Below are 14,069 nucleotides of genomic sequence, written 5' to 3' on the forward strand. Positions count from 1 at the left end.
AGTTTCTTAACTGATCCTTTGGCCTAATGGTTACCTGGGACCAGCAGTACCAAACTGAGACAATAAACAAAATACTCTTACGGTTATTTTGGAAAAATACAAATAATCTAATGGTTATTGGCCTACTATAGAAGTAATTTAAGTTAATATTATTCTCCAGAAAAAGACATATACACTAAATTGTTTATCTCTCTTTTCTGATACTACATACAATTTAAGGAATGTATCAAGAGTTGAATCAATAACGTACAGGGGAAAAACAGGTAAGAAACAACACAGATGTTAGCTGTTAATTTCACAACATTGAAAATGAAAGCAAGTGAAAAGCAGTTCTCCCTAGGCCAGACATTTAAGCATTTTTTGTTCTTTTGGCACCTAACAGTCTCCTAATAAATAAATGTTACTCACAAATGTATAAAGTAAAACTAACAAAACTTTAACACTAGTTATAAAGAAATGCTAAATAAGACACTACAAAGTTACCTACTTTTTTCTTTCTTGGCAGTGGTGGCATCAAAGAAGACTAAAAAGTAATCTATGCAAGTTAACAAATAACTTGTTTCCTTTATAATGGACAAAATAATCAGAAAAGGACTTTATTAATCATCCAATTTGGGTATATGCTTGTTGTCCAGAAATCTATATAAGAAAGGCACTGTCCAGGATAAAAAGTGATCATGTGAGGTTTAAAACTGAGTGTATTTCCAACAGGTATCTCAAAGGACATTATTACTACTGTTTCAAGGACTAGTTATAGTAGAGTCAATTGTGCTATAAAATGATCTTAGCTTTGAGAGCTTCATTTTTGAATATCCTAGCATCTAGTAATTTTATATGGCCTAGTTCTTCTAGTCACTGAAGAACTCAATTCATACTAACAAGACAAGGGCAATGTTGTGAAACCTCTCCAGGGATCAGCATATTTTAGAAAATGCAGCCTGGAGGAATGCTTGATTCAAGGAAATGAATTATCAGTACAGCAGTGACTCCTGGAGGGTTGCAGGTGACATTCTATGAAGTAAAGCCTGTCAAATTATACTACCAAAGGGGCAGCCCACTAGCTTGACGCTATGACTAGCATCAAGTACCATACAAATGTACCATATAAGCTCATGTGTCATATGTATATATACCATATATATTCACCACATTTATATGTTTTGAACTGTAGGGCATGGTCCTGGTATTGAAAGCTAATACAGAAGTAGCTCAAACTACTCAGTTTACATAAACGTATGCTGCAGACCCTTGAATCATATTTAACTTGTACTAAAGAATAATTATGCTGATAGCAACTGATCTGTTATTTCTCAAGAATAGACATATTTTTACTTCATATAAATTCATGGCAATATTTTTAACATGTTACTGAAATGGTTTACTACCCGTTATTTTGTTTCAATACTTTATCAGTGATATGCAGATTTTTCTAATTCCCAATTTAACATACCCAAATATAGAAAATAAACTAAATACACAGCTTGAATGATATTTTTTACAACTTTCTTTAAGGAAAATGCTGAAAGCAGAATCTATGAAATGCCATATTTTACCTTAATTTTAGGTGAGATAATAAAATAGAAATTCATTAATTCATGAAAATAAAAATATCCCCTAAAAAAAAAGAAGACCGTACCACATGTTTACAGGTAACAGTGCAAATTAAATAATTACACAACTACAATAACTCAAAATTATATCTCATTCATTAGTCAATTCTAGTATCTTCTTGCAGTTTTATGATTATTCTGGAGAGGCTGAAATTTATAAATTCTATTAAAATCAAAAGCCTTCCAGTACACTAAAATAATTTCTTATGAATAATCATTATTTTAAACATCTTTGTGTCTTCATATAAATGATTATGAAAATTTAACTCAGAAGAAAAATATTACAATACCATAATCCATTAAATAAAAAATACAGTGAGCAAGGTCAAAGTCAGTTTTTTAAGAAGCAAGTCAATGTACTCAAGAGCACTTTTCTTCTTCTTCACTGTGATAGGAAAGTGAAACAAAAATAGCATTCTACTCCATGACAGCAAATTCACTGCACTTCTAAATGCTTGACTATCTCCAAAAATACACTTCTCATTGTTTTATAATACACACATTTTATACTTGTGGGTTAACATAGTTATTTTTCTTCTTGAGAAGACATTACAAAATGCACTGAAATGAACAAAACCCTACAGGCAAAATTTTAGAAAATCTGAAGTCATCTTGCCTGGGTCATAATTAAAAGACAGTGACAAATGTCATTAGCCACGGGGAAAAAAAAATCAGTAGAAATATAAAATATGAAAAATCTTTAAAATCCAGACAGCAAATATAAAAACACACAGGCTTAGGTGAAAGCTTGGAGAATATTTAAATAAAATGAGGTATGATGGAGTTATAGTGCTACAATATATCCCAATGTATTAAGTTAATAACCTATATTTCAAAGTTGCAAAATCAGCAAATCATAAACTATTTGCTGCTGTGTTTACATGAACTTTCTGGACAGATGTTTAATGGTCACTAATAGTACGTTTAAAATAAGCATGAAGCTAACTGCATGATTATATGGTGAGCTTATCTGTTATGTAAGAAGGCAAATTTTAAGTAAAGATGTAAAACAATTTTGTGTTAATAATACAGCTTCAAGAATTTAACGTTATCAATATTTTAAAAATTTAAATAATAAGCAACTATTTTATACATAAATGTACCATTTATTATACACACAAGTATATCAGTTCCCTTTGTTTACAAAGGCTGGTTATAGATAATGTGGAATGTTACAGTACCATCTTGCATAAAATTTTAGTACAATTTTGTACTTGAAAAAGGGTGCAAAAACACCAGCCTAATAAATCTGACTGAATTGAAATATCTTTTCTTTCTTTTTAAAAAGGACATCATTAACACATACACCACAAACTGTACATAAGCTCACTTTTAAATCACCAATTGAAGATATAGTAGCAGGTATGCTGTAGTATTAAGTAACCCTCCCATCAGTTTAACTTTTTAAAGGCTTGCACTGATATTCATTCAGGAGCCTTTATTGACATGTAAGCTTGTAATATGAATTACTGAACCAAAGTAAGTACAATTTAAAGGAGGCAAACAACAGCTGCCAAGAATTACTTGTAAGAAATGTCCTTCTCACAGAAGACTCAGGAGCAAACATTCTTTAGGATGTCTTTCTTCTTTCAAATATATTGTAGGCGGTCAAGATTCTCCATTTTGAACTTTGGATGCTGGTGGTTGCATGAAATCCTTAAAAGGAACTAGTGCCTCTTTAAGTGCTGAGCAGACTTCTGAAGACGAGCAAGTGATGCATTCTACTAAAGTTGGGTATAAGGCAATTACTTGTGCCCAAGTATTTCCATCAACTGTAATGCAAAAAGCATAAAACCTCAAAAAAGAGTGGATCTAAATAGTGGAGATTATGCAATTAACATAAACACAACCCATTAAATACAATGCAAAGAAAAAACTCTGAAATGTGGAGATTCTACCAGCTTATCTCTTATCTTTTTTGTAAGCCTTGGAAGATTACTTGCTATATTTAGTAAGGTATGCGAAAAAATATATGGTGAGTGTGCAGTCATCGATACCAACAAATTTGAGAAAGTACATTTTAAATGATACTTCAATTTGTGAAGGCTTTGGGAGCTAACAAGGTAACTTAGAATAATCCAAACCTTTGTCATTTTCAGTATTATAGCCAGAGAATTAGTGCATGTTTCAAGAACAATTAGAAAAAATTCAATTTTTTATTCAATTGTCTGCTAAAACTATAAATATCTTCAGTGATTTTTCCCAGTAATGTCCTTGATACTGATTTTAATTTCAAATTACCACACATGGATCCATTCTTCTCTTGTACTGTTTGCTAATCTTTAATGCATATCACTAGATGTAGACTCTAGTGGGGAAGGTCTGTGTCTGCCTTCCTCACCACTACTATTATGAACAGTTGTTCAGCTGAATTTTAGTACAGTTGAATACTATTTGTTGAACGGGCAAAAATGTTATACCCCAATTAGTAATCTCCTTATTCTCTGGGATCACATATTACATTTTTATTTTCCTGTACTGTGCATAGTGTTGAGCATCCAATATGCAATAAAGCCGTTGATAGGTTTTTATTAGACAGTACAAGGGTACTTCAAAAAGTTTGTGAAAAAAAAGAATTTAAAGATAATATGAATCTATGAACTTTTTGATGTGCCCTCATATACACAGATGACACTTTATGGAACAAGTCTCAAATCTGAGAGGCATTATAGTATAAAAGAAAGAATATTATACTATGTTTAAGGAACTTTGATTCTATTTTTCACTCCAATTTGCAGGGTGTCAATTGCCTAGAATTCTTTCTGAAATAAGGCAGTGCTGGGTGTCCCTGGTCAAGTCATTATTACTTTTTTTTTTTTTTTTTTTGGTCGTCATTTAATTTCTCTTTATCTCAACTTCTTTGGCTGTAAAACAAAGAAATGAGTTTCTCAAACTAGAGTTCCTCAATTTACTTCTTAAAAAAAAAGTTCATGGTCAAGTAAGTTAGGCAGATGTTGCATATATCTCTCCTTTTGGGGCCTAATAATTGATATGAATTTACTAGAAGCTTGTAGTAAAAGAACAGATTTAACTTTATTTAACATAGTGTTTCCAAAATTTCTTTGATTATAAAATTTTTTTCCCATCCAATATTTACTGACAACAGTCATCATTAATGTTTGTTCCCTAATATATTTGGAAATGTTCAACTGTTCATTTAACCTCTTTTCACAAACAGAAGCTTCCTCAGGGTGGGGGTGGGAAGAGGAAAAGGGGAGTGGGGCTGATGGGTATTGGCAAGGGTGGGGAATGTCAGGCTAGAAGTGTTAGGAATCCACATCAGATTTCATTTGCAAAAAGAATTTTGCTGTTTAACAGAAAACAAACATACCAAAAAAGTCTAAAAACCACTGGTCTAAGCAGTCTGCTCCACCTGTCTTCTGTGAAACTTTCCACTAATTGTTTAATAATCGATTATATAGGTTGAAACCTGTCTAGAGTGTCCCTGACCAAATGAATGGAGATGGAGTCAACTGACCAAACAAATTCTTGGTTTATTACAGGAAAACACAGAAATGCATTAAGATGACATCTTAAATAAAACTCAGGGGAAGCTACTCAAATTTCTTAAATTAAAATATTTTTAAGAAACCCATCTTTGTGGGTACTTTGAACCTAACTATCAAAAAAATGAAAAAGCTGTATGTACGACAGTCTGTCAGATGGGGGGATGGGGGATGGGAAAGGAGGGTCAGAACAGTAGGTATGACATGAAGATATTATGCAGATTGATTTTTGTATAAAACTGGGGAGTGCTGGAATATGTATTTTGTATTTACATAATAAACTTCTGGAAGAATCCATGAACTAATAAAAATAGTTGCCTGTGGTGAGGTAGGAACTGGGCAGATACAGAATAGGGGAAAGATCATATGAAAATTTTCCCTGTATATCTTTACAAATTTTCAGAGTTTTGAACCATGTGTATGCATACTACCTATTCAAAATTTTAAATAAAAATCAAGTAAAATTTTAAAAATCCCCCCAAACAAAAAAATAAGACCAACAAATGCCTCCTCTCCCACTTAAAAACCCTAAAACAATAAAAGTTCTAGAGGATTTGGGGTATATTGGTTCTAAACTTCGTAGCCAATCTGAATTAGGCTTGGACTGGTTAGGAGCAATCCAACACGTTTCTGCTGGAAAGGCCTGGCTAAGTAATCTTTTTTCTGTTTCTCAATGAAGCTATTCATACCTTTCTAACATTTTATAATATCATCATCATCATTTATAGTTACATTTAATTTAAATTTTCACTTCATATGCCCCAACACATATAATTCAAACTCTCTTAAACAACTTTTAACATTTTGTTAGCCTTATTCATGGCCTATTGGCTTTGTAAAATAAAAAAGTTGAGTTTTCTTTCCCTTTTCTCCCTTTACCCGCACTCTAGTTAAATTCTTGACAGCTGTCTAAAGATCATACAAACTAATGAAAGTATTATGAATTTAAATACACTGATTACATTTAGTATATCTATGGCAATAACATGGAAAATAATCTTCTGTTTATGTCTTAAGTATAATATATTTTTAAGAATTAAATTCTATCCCGTGATCTAATCAAGACTTTACTCATCTCTAGGAAGTAAATGTCATGGCTTCCCTCCCTGAAAAATCAACCAGAACTTTAAGAAAATGCAAATCAGTACTCTGATGGGATGAAATTCAGGACATTACTCCAGGCTTTTTCTTCGAAATTCCACCCCTCCCTTTGGGTTGAATAAATACAAGTGTACTGCTTCTTACAATTTAGTAAAATACCCTTTCTAGGCTAAAATACCAATGTGGATTTTGAACACAAAAAAATATGTATTTACTTTACTTATATAATAGCTGACAGGAACAAATATTCTGTGACTCATTTATTATTCATTTAGTAGGAATCTCCTTTTTTCTTGGGCATTAAAAGTAATGCTGCTTAAAGTGGTAGTCTGCTACAAAATAAGAAGCTTGTATCAGAATGTACATCAACACACTGCTTTCTTCAGTCTTGTCGTATAAAAAATGTCAGCTGAACCAAGCAGCACGTTTAGTGACAAAATTGATTTATATTCTGGTACCAGCTCTATCTTGTCCTGGACCAATAAAAAAACTCTTAAGACTAGTGCTGGTCTACCAACCACACTTTGAGAAGAGATATTGTAGAAGATTCAAATAGAACAAAACACGGTCCAAAAAGCCTCTCAGGAAGCTTACAACGTAAGGGGAGGTGAATCATGTATATGTACAACTGTAATATATAAAGAGTGCTTCAAGGCAAAGGCACAGATAAAAGTGCTGAGTTCAGTGAAAAGAGTTTTAAAACAGGGCTTAAAAGTGGGGAAGCAAGGGCTGGCCTGTGGCTCCGTTAGGAGAGTGTGGTGCTGACAACACCAAGTCAAGGGTTAAGATCCCCTTACTGGTCATCTTTTCTAAAAAAAAAAAAAAAAAAAAAAAGTGGGGAAGCATTTGAACTAAATGGATATAGCAGGAGAATGAAATAAGCAAAAAACTGGAAATACTTGGGAAGACTGAGAATTTTAGTTTAGCAGGAGAGTAGGGTAAATAAAGTGTAGTGGGAAATAAAGCATGAATAGAATGGAGTCAGACTTTAGTACTCTTTGCAATGTGGTAGGTTATGGTATAAGAAAAAAGAGTTTTTTGTTTTCTTTTGATGGGATTGGGGGAAATGAATCATCAAAGCTGTGCTTCAGAAAAATCATCTCTAGCAATAATGTAAAGAAAGGATTGGACAGAAATGAGTAACAGAAAAGGAAAACAGATGAGAAAGAACTATAAAAATGATTCAAAGTTATTTATACAGTTTATATCTATAAAGTAAACCAGTACAAATAGAAGAGGAAAGCCTTCCCCTACCTTGCCCCCAAAAAGTCAGTGATCCTCTGCATTAAAAATATATAAAATATGGGCCAAGCCCATGGCGCACTCGGGAGAGTGTGGCGCTGGGAGTGCAGCGACGCTCCCGCCGCGGGTTCGGATCCTATATAGGAATGGCCAGTGCACTCACTGGCTGAGTGCCGGTCACAAAAAAGACAAAAAATATATATATATATATACATATATAAAATATGAATTGTCCATGCAACACTCTGAATTCAGACCAATTTAGTAGGGGGGAAAAAAGTCAGCTAAAGTGTTGTTTCACATAAGGATGATAAAACATTACAAATTAATTTTACTTAATTGACATCTTCATGGACTTGACACTTTGCTGTCATAAGATCTGAGAAAAAGAAAGTCTAATGGCTGTTATGTTCCTAAAATTCAGTTAATTCAAAATAATAAAAAAGCAATCACTAATAAAACATAAATATTATGAGTTTAGAATAACTGAGTCTAAGGACTTACCATTCTCAGGCTGAGTTTTCTTAAGTGAATCAATGAGAGTACTGACTGCTTTTAAAACAAATATGATTTCTGTTACTTGTTGCCTAAAAAAGAGATGGGAAATTATTTCCATCAAGATTTTAAAATATGCTATGTGTATTTTTTACTAGGTTTGTACAAATAGATGTATTTTAGAAAAATACTGAAGACAATACAATGCAAAGTTAATGTTTGTTTTAAATTCTTATTAAAGGAAAAATCATTTTATAATATGTACTTCAATGTGCAAATCAGATTTATAGTTATTCTTACCATAACCTACCAATTAAAAAGGGAAAAGGAGATAATCTACTCATGCAAATTTACATTTATTTGTGAGATATTCCACTCAACTACCTTAAATTGAAACATTTTATAATATATGCTTTTAAAACTTCTCCACAAAAGATTGCTGGTTGTTCTTTTAAACTAATCAGTACTAAAAGAAATTTGCTGAAGCTTAAGTAGAAACAAAACTACTATTATTACCTGTCACATATTTTACCATACTGTTAAAAGTACATTCAAAATTACGATGGTACTTATTTAACTTTCTAATACGACAAACAAGAAACATGCTCAAAACAATCCTAAGGTGGCAGTATTTGGAGACATCAGCAATGAAGAATGAACTTGGAGTAAAGGATCAATGAGAGTAGCTTGATTCACTTCTTTCTCCAAACAGAAATAAAGCCCTTCTCTATAGTCCCCCATATATTGTTCTACAGATAGGACTATTCTAATACAATCTCAGGGTACTAATTCAAGCCTTCCTTTGTAAGCGTAGGAGTATTTTATTGTGTTAAGATGCAGCTTTGTAGGAAACAATTTAATGATACTGCAACAAAGGATGATACAATATAATTTCATAAAATAATTATAAATAAGCTTCAATTTAAAGGCAGTAGTTGAGTAAATACTTAGAACATAAAGTGAAGGAAAATTTGCTTTCTGAAGTCAAACAATATGTTATAATCCAATAAATAAAAACATTCCACTCAAAGCAACTGTATTACTGCATTCCCAAGTATACTTCAGAAATCAATTTTGATTAATTAATTTTCAATCATTCCCATAATCAAATCACTAACATCTGTCTTTGGAATGTTTTTGTATATAAATTTGAGTATGTTCTAGAAATTTAAAATACAAATGATTTTAAAAGAAGAAATACAAATGGCTAATAAACACTGGTAATTTTTTAAAAAGGCAAACTACTATGTTATTATTTTTCATTCATCAAATTAGAAAAAAAATAAAATAAATGAAACTGGCAATTAACTTAAAAGTACTAAAAACTGAGGAAAGGGGCATTCATATACTCCTGGGAGAATGTAAAGTGTTACAAATCCCAGAAAGAGATTTGGTAACACATATCAAAAGCTTTAAAATGCCTGCATCTTTTGACAGGTCAATTCCAATTCCAGAAATTTATTATAAGTAAATAAGAATGTGCACAATGATTTAAGGCAAGCGATTTGCCTCTCCAATACTATCTTATGAGATGGGAACAACAATGACTTTCCTCTTTCCTGACTTTGATGACTTTGTCTTCCCATATTATTTTCTGTTTGCTTCATTTATTTTGCTTTAAACTCTAATTTCCACATTTAAAAAAAGAAGATCTAAGATATGGCTAGCTGACGTATAGAGAAACCTAGAAATGACTGTAAAACAAATCAGGATGTTCCCAGAATATGATTTATCTATTATTTTCACTCTATAGAAATAATATCACATGCTCATACAGATCTACAAGTCCTTATCCAGAAGTCTTTGCGAGATGGTATATTTTAGAATTCAAAAATTTTTTTCCAGATTAAAAAGATAATTTGGTACATATATCATATATTACTTAATCTCCATGAGGAGCCTATTATCATCCCATAATAAAACACATTAATATATCCATAGCAAAACCTATGAGTATTTACACTGTATGGGATAAATAAAATTACGAAAAGTCTCAGGTTAGTTTAGTCACTTAATGAAAATACTTGCTTTCAGAGCTTTCTTTGTTATTAATAATTATGTCAGTGCATTTCCTTCTTTAGTAAAATAAAATATATACCTTGGAAGAGGGCATTTACCACTTAATCTTTCATCCTCTATATAACGATGTAGTACATCTTGGGATCTCTTTAAAAGCACTGAGAGTGCCATTCGAGAGATGTAGCCTTCCTGAGGTGTTGTGACTTTACTACTGAAGGAAAACTGGAGCAACGTTTCAAAACACATTTTAGAAAATTCTTCTCTCAAACGAATATCAATTTCTGCCTCTGTAAAATTAACAATTTTTGATGGTTAATTAAAGATTAAATCAATGTGCCTTAATGATAACAACTCTTAGCAAACAGGGAATAGAAGGAAATTCCTCAATCTGATGAAAGGCATTTATGTACAACCTATAGCAAAGTGAGATAATAATGAACAGTTTTCTCCCTTACAAGATCAAAAACAAGGCAAGACTGTCTACCTTCATCACTTCTATTCAACATTTTTCTGGTCTTGGTCTTTCAAGACCCTTCGACAACACTATAAAATACTTCTCAATAGTTTTTTACCATCCAAACTTGCTATAATCTCTTTTATTCCCCTCTCCGAACAACATCTTTCCTGGAACACAACCTCTCCTCCAGTCTTGACTAATCACTCTCTAGTCATGCTGTCCCCTATATCCTGGAACTAGTCTTCACCATCACCCTGGGAATTGTTTCCATTCTCTCTTGTGTTAGATCTCACTTCCTAGATCTCGTCTTCCCTTTTCTTGGTTTACTCCTTTGTTTTCATGGAGCATTTTCTAAAGTAGCTTCCCAAGAAAGAATGAATGTGAAGTAAAATTTTTTAGACTCTATATCTCTGAAAATGTCATTATTTTACAGTGATATTCAAAGTGTGGTTCCCAGCAGCAGCAGCATCACCAGAGAACTTGTTAGAAATGTGAATTCCCACACCCGACCCAGTCTTATTAAATCAGAAACTCGGAGGGCACAGCTCAGCAATCATTTGAAATTTGAGTATTACTGTTCTACTGTGCCTGGGTATGAAACTCCATGTTAAAAATCCTTTCCATATACAACTCTAAAATCATTGCTTCAGTCTCTTTTAGCATCTAATGCTGCTACTTAGAATTCCAATGTCATTGTGATACAACTCTTTTGTGTGGAGATTTTTTTTTTTTCCCTGAAATCTTTAGAATCTTCTCTTTATCCCAGTTATTTTGGTATTTCATGATGACATACCTTATTGTGGATCTTTTTTCTTTCACTGTTTTGAGTACTGAGTGACCATTTTTATTTTTTATTTAAAAAAATTTTTACTGCTATGTAATAATTGTACTTATTTATAGGGTACATGTAATAATTAGAGACATGCACAAAATGTGTAATGATCAAATCAGGGTAACTGGACTATCTATCACCTCATACATTTATAATTACTTTGTGTTAGAAACATTCCAAATCTTGTCTTCTAGCTGCTTTGAAATATACAATAAATTATCGTTAGCCATAGACACCTTACTGTGCTCTTGAACACTAGAACTTATTCTTTCTATTAAATTGTATTTTTTTACTGATTAACCAACCTTCCTTCATCTTCCTTCCTACCCTTCCCAGCCTCTGGTAACCACTATTCTACTCTCAACCTCCATGAGATGAACTATTTTTTAGCTCCTACATATGAGTGAGAACATGCAATATTTCTCTTTCTGTGCCTGGCTTATTTCACTTAAAATAATGTCTTCCAGGCTTATCCATTTGTGTAAATGACAGGATTTCATACTTTTTTTTACAGCTGAATAATATTTCATGGTCTATGTACCACATTTTCTTAATCCATTTATTTATCCATTGATGGACACTTGGGTTGTTTCCACATCTTGGCTATTGTAAATAGTGCTGCAATAATCATAAGGGTGCACATATCACTTCGATATACTGATTTTCTTTCCTTTGGATAGATACCCAGCAGTGGGATTGATGAATCATACGGTATTTCTATTTTTAGATTTTTTTTTAGGAACCTCCATACTGTTTTCCATAATGGCCGTACTAGTTCACATCCCCACCAACAGTGTACAAGGGTTCCCCTTTCTCTGTATCTTCACCAGCATTTGTTATTTTTCTGTCTTTCTGATAATGGCCATTTTAACTGGGGTGAGATGATATCTCATTGTTTTTGACTTGCAGTTCTCTGATGATAAGTCTGAGTGACCATTTTTAATCTGAAGGTTTATTTCTTCAGTTCTTCAGTTAATGCTTTGATAATTGCCTCTCCTAGATTTTCTTTGTTCTCTCTGGAAGGCATATTGTCAGATGACAGACCCCCTAGATTCATTTATTTGTTCTCATATTGTCCACTTTTTGTTTTTGCTTTACTTTTTGGATTGTTTCCTTAATGTTTTCTTCTAACCCTTCACTGAACTTGTTATTTTGGCTATCATATTTTTAGTTTCTATGAGTTTTTTATTGTTCTCGTTCTTTTCTTATAGCATATTTTCTTGTTTCATGGGTGTAAAATCTTTTATTCCTTTGACCATCCTAATTATAACTGCAGTTTTATGTTTTCTACAGCTCTGCATTTTTTGTTTCCTCCCAGTTTGTTTTAATCCCCCTTCATTTGTTTTGGTCTTTCTTTTTCATGTTGGAGGATTTCTTCAAATGTCTGTGAGCTTTGGTGTCAGATCACACTGAAGAGTGGGGGGGACAAAATGATCACTGGAACTTCTGTGTTTATAGGTTGGTTTTGTTTAGCAAGAAATGACTTTATATGAATATGTTCAAAGAAAACTCCAGGTTAAAGGTGAGAAGACATCTGTGTCCTATGGCAAAGTCACTGGAAGAATGTCCATGCACCTTTCCTGTCTTGGTACTACATTTAATACTATAAATAGCAAGAAATATTAACACAAAATTGCTAGAAAAAGCATATTTGGTAACTCATTAGCCCTTATTTAGCTTAGGATATTTATACTTAATTGTAAATATTGTCTTTAATGTGTTTTATTAAAAATTATCCAGAAATTATTTATATACTCTTAAGTATAAGTAGGTTTTAAATTTTCTTCTCTGAGATTCTCATGTTCGTCAAAACCTGCACTTTACCAGTCCAGTTTTTAAAACTTTCTGGGTTAGGAAAAAGAACTGGTTTGTGTAACAAGCAGTGTTAGAGACATCTAGTGGTCAAACTGTGTATATAAATGCTTTTTAAAGAGCTCAGCACAAAATAGAAGTCAGTCATGCACGGCTACAGCAAAATCTGATGATAGAACATATGTACGGCACAAATATACAATTATTTTTCCTTTCACCAGAAAAACACATTAAGCCACAATTACATTTAAGACTTGAGTACAGGTTTTGAAAAAGGGAAATAAGAGAAAAGAGCAACTTAGCTCCCAAATAAGGCAGCGTGATATAATGAAAAGACACCTTGTAGGTCTTTTAAAGCATGAATTTGGCCTCCAGCCTTAAGATTGTGGGCAAACTTTTCGAAAACCATTTCCTCTTCTTTAATATGGTAGTAACTATCGTCATATAAAGGTTGTGAGGAATGAGATAACATTCTACCATAATATTTTGTACATAGTGTATTATAGTCCTGAGAGTTTGTACTAATATCTTCATTTTAAAGATTACAAACTGAGACTCAGAGAAGTTAACCAACTACTGAATGAAAGAACACACACTCATTTTTTTCTGTACTATATTGCCTTCCAATAATCCATGACTTCACAAAACTGCTAACCTGTGTAAGTCCGCAATGACTTCAGCAGATTTCATAAGTACTTTGCAATTTAATTTATCATGTTTTGCAAAAATAACAATATATCCAGAATATTCACAGCATTTTCCCCTCATAAAACTTAATGTTCTATATTACAATGCTTTCTCTTTTTTTGAAAGATGACCGGTGAGGAGATCTTAACCGTTGACTTGGTGCTGTCAGCACCACGCTCTCCCAAGAGAGCTAACTGGCCATCCCTATATAGGAATCTAAACCCTTGGCCTTGGTGTTATCAGTACCACACACTCCCAAAGTGAGCCACGGGCCGACCCTCTATATTACATTTCTAAAAATTACTTCA

General features: G+C 32.7%; 1 protein-coding gene across 6 annotated transcripts in view; it reads right to left on the bottom strand.

The window, feature by feature from the left end:
- Positions 1–3,033: 3,033 nt before the first annotated feature.
- MON2 (MON2 homolog, regulator of endosome-to-Golgi trafficking) overlaps positions 3,034–14,069 on the bottom strand; it is a 103,031-nt gene continuing 91,995 nt past the window's right edge. For all 6 annotated transcript variants that reach the window (XM_063074799.1, XM_063074801.1, XM_063074798.1 and 3 more), the window contains 3 exons: positions 10,053–10,260; positions 7,964–8,046; positions 3,034–3,382 (listed from right to left, as the gene is read on the bottom strand). In XM_063074799.1, coding sequence (XP_062930869.1) covers positions 3,219–3,382; positions 7,964–8,046; positions 10,053–10,260 — 455 coding nt within the window. In that variant the 3' untranslated portion in view covers positions 3,034–3,218. The remainder of the gene's footprint in view (positions 3,383–7,963; positions 8,047–10,052; positions 10,261–14,069) is intronic.

The sequence above is a fragment of the Cynocephalus volans genome, chromosome 12 (assembly GCF_027409185.1).
Source record: "Cynocephalus volans isolate mCynVol1 chromosome 12, mCynVol1.pri, whole genome shotgun sequence".
NCBI classification, from domain to species: Eukaryota; Metazoa; Chordata; class Mammalia; order Dermoptera; family Cynocephalidae; genus Cynocephalus; species Cynocephalus volans.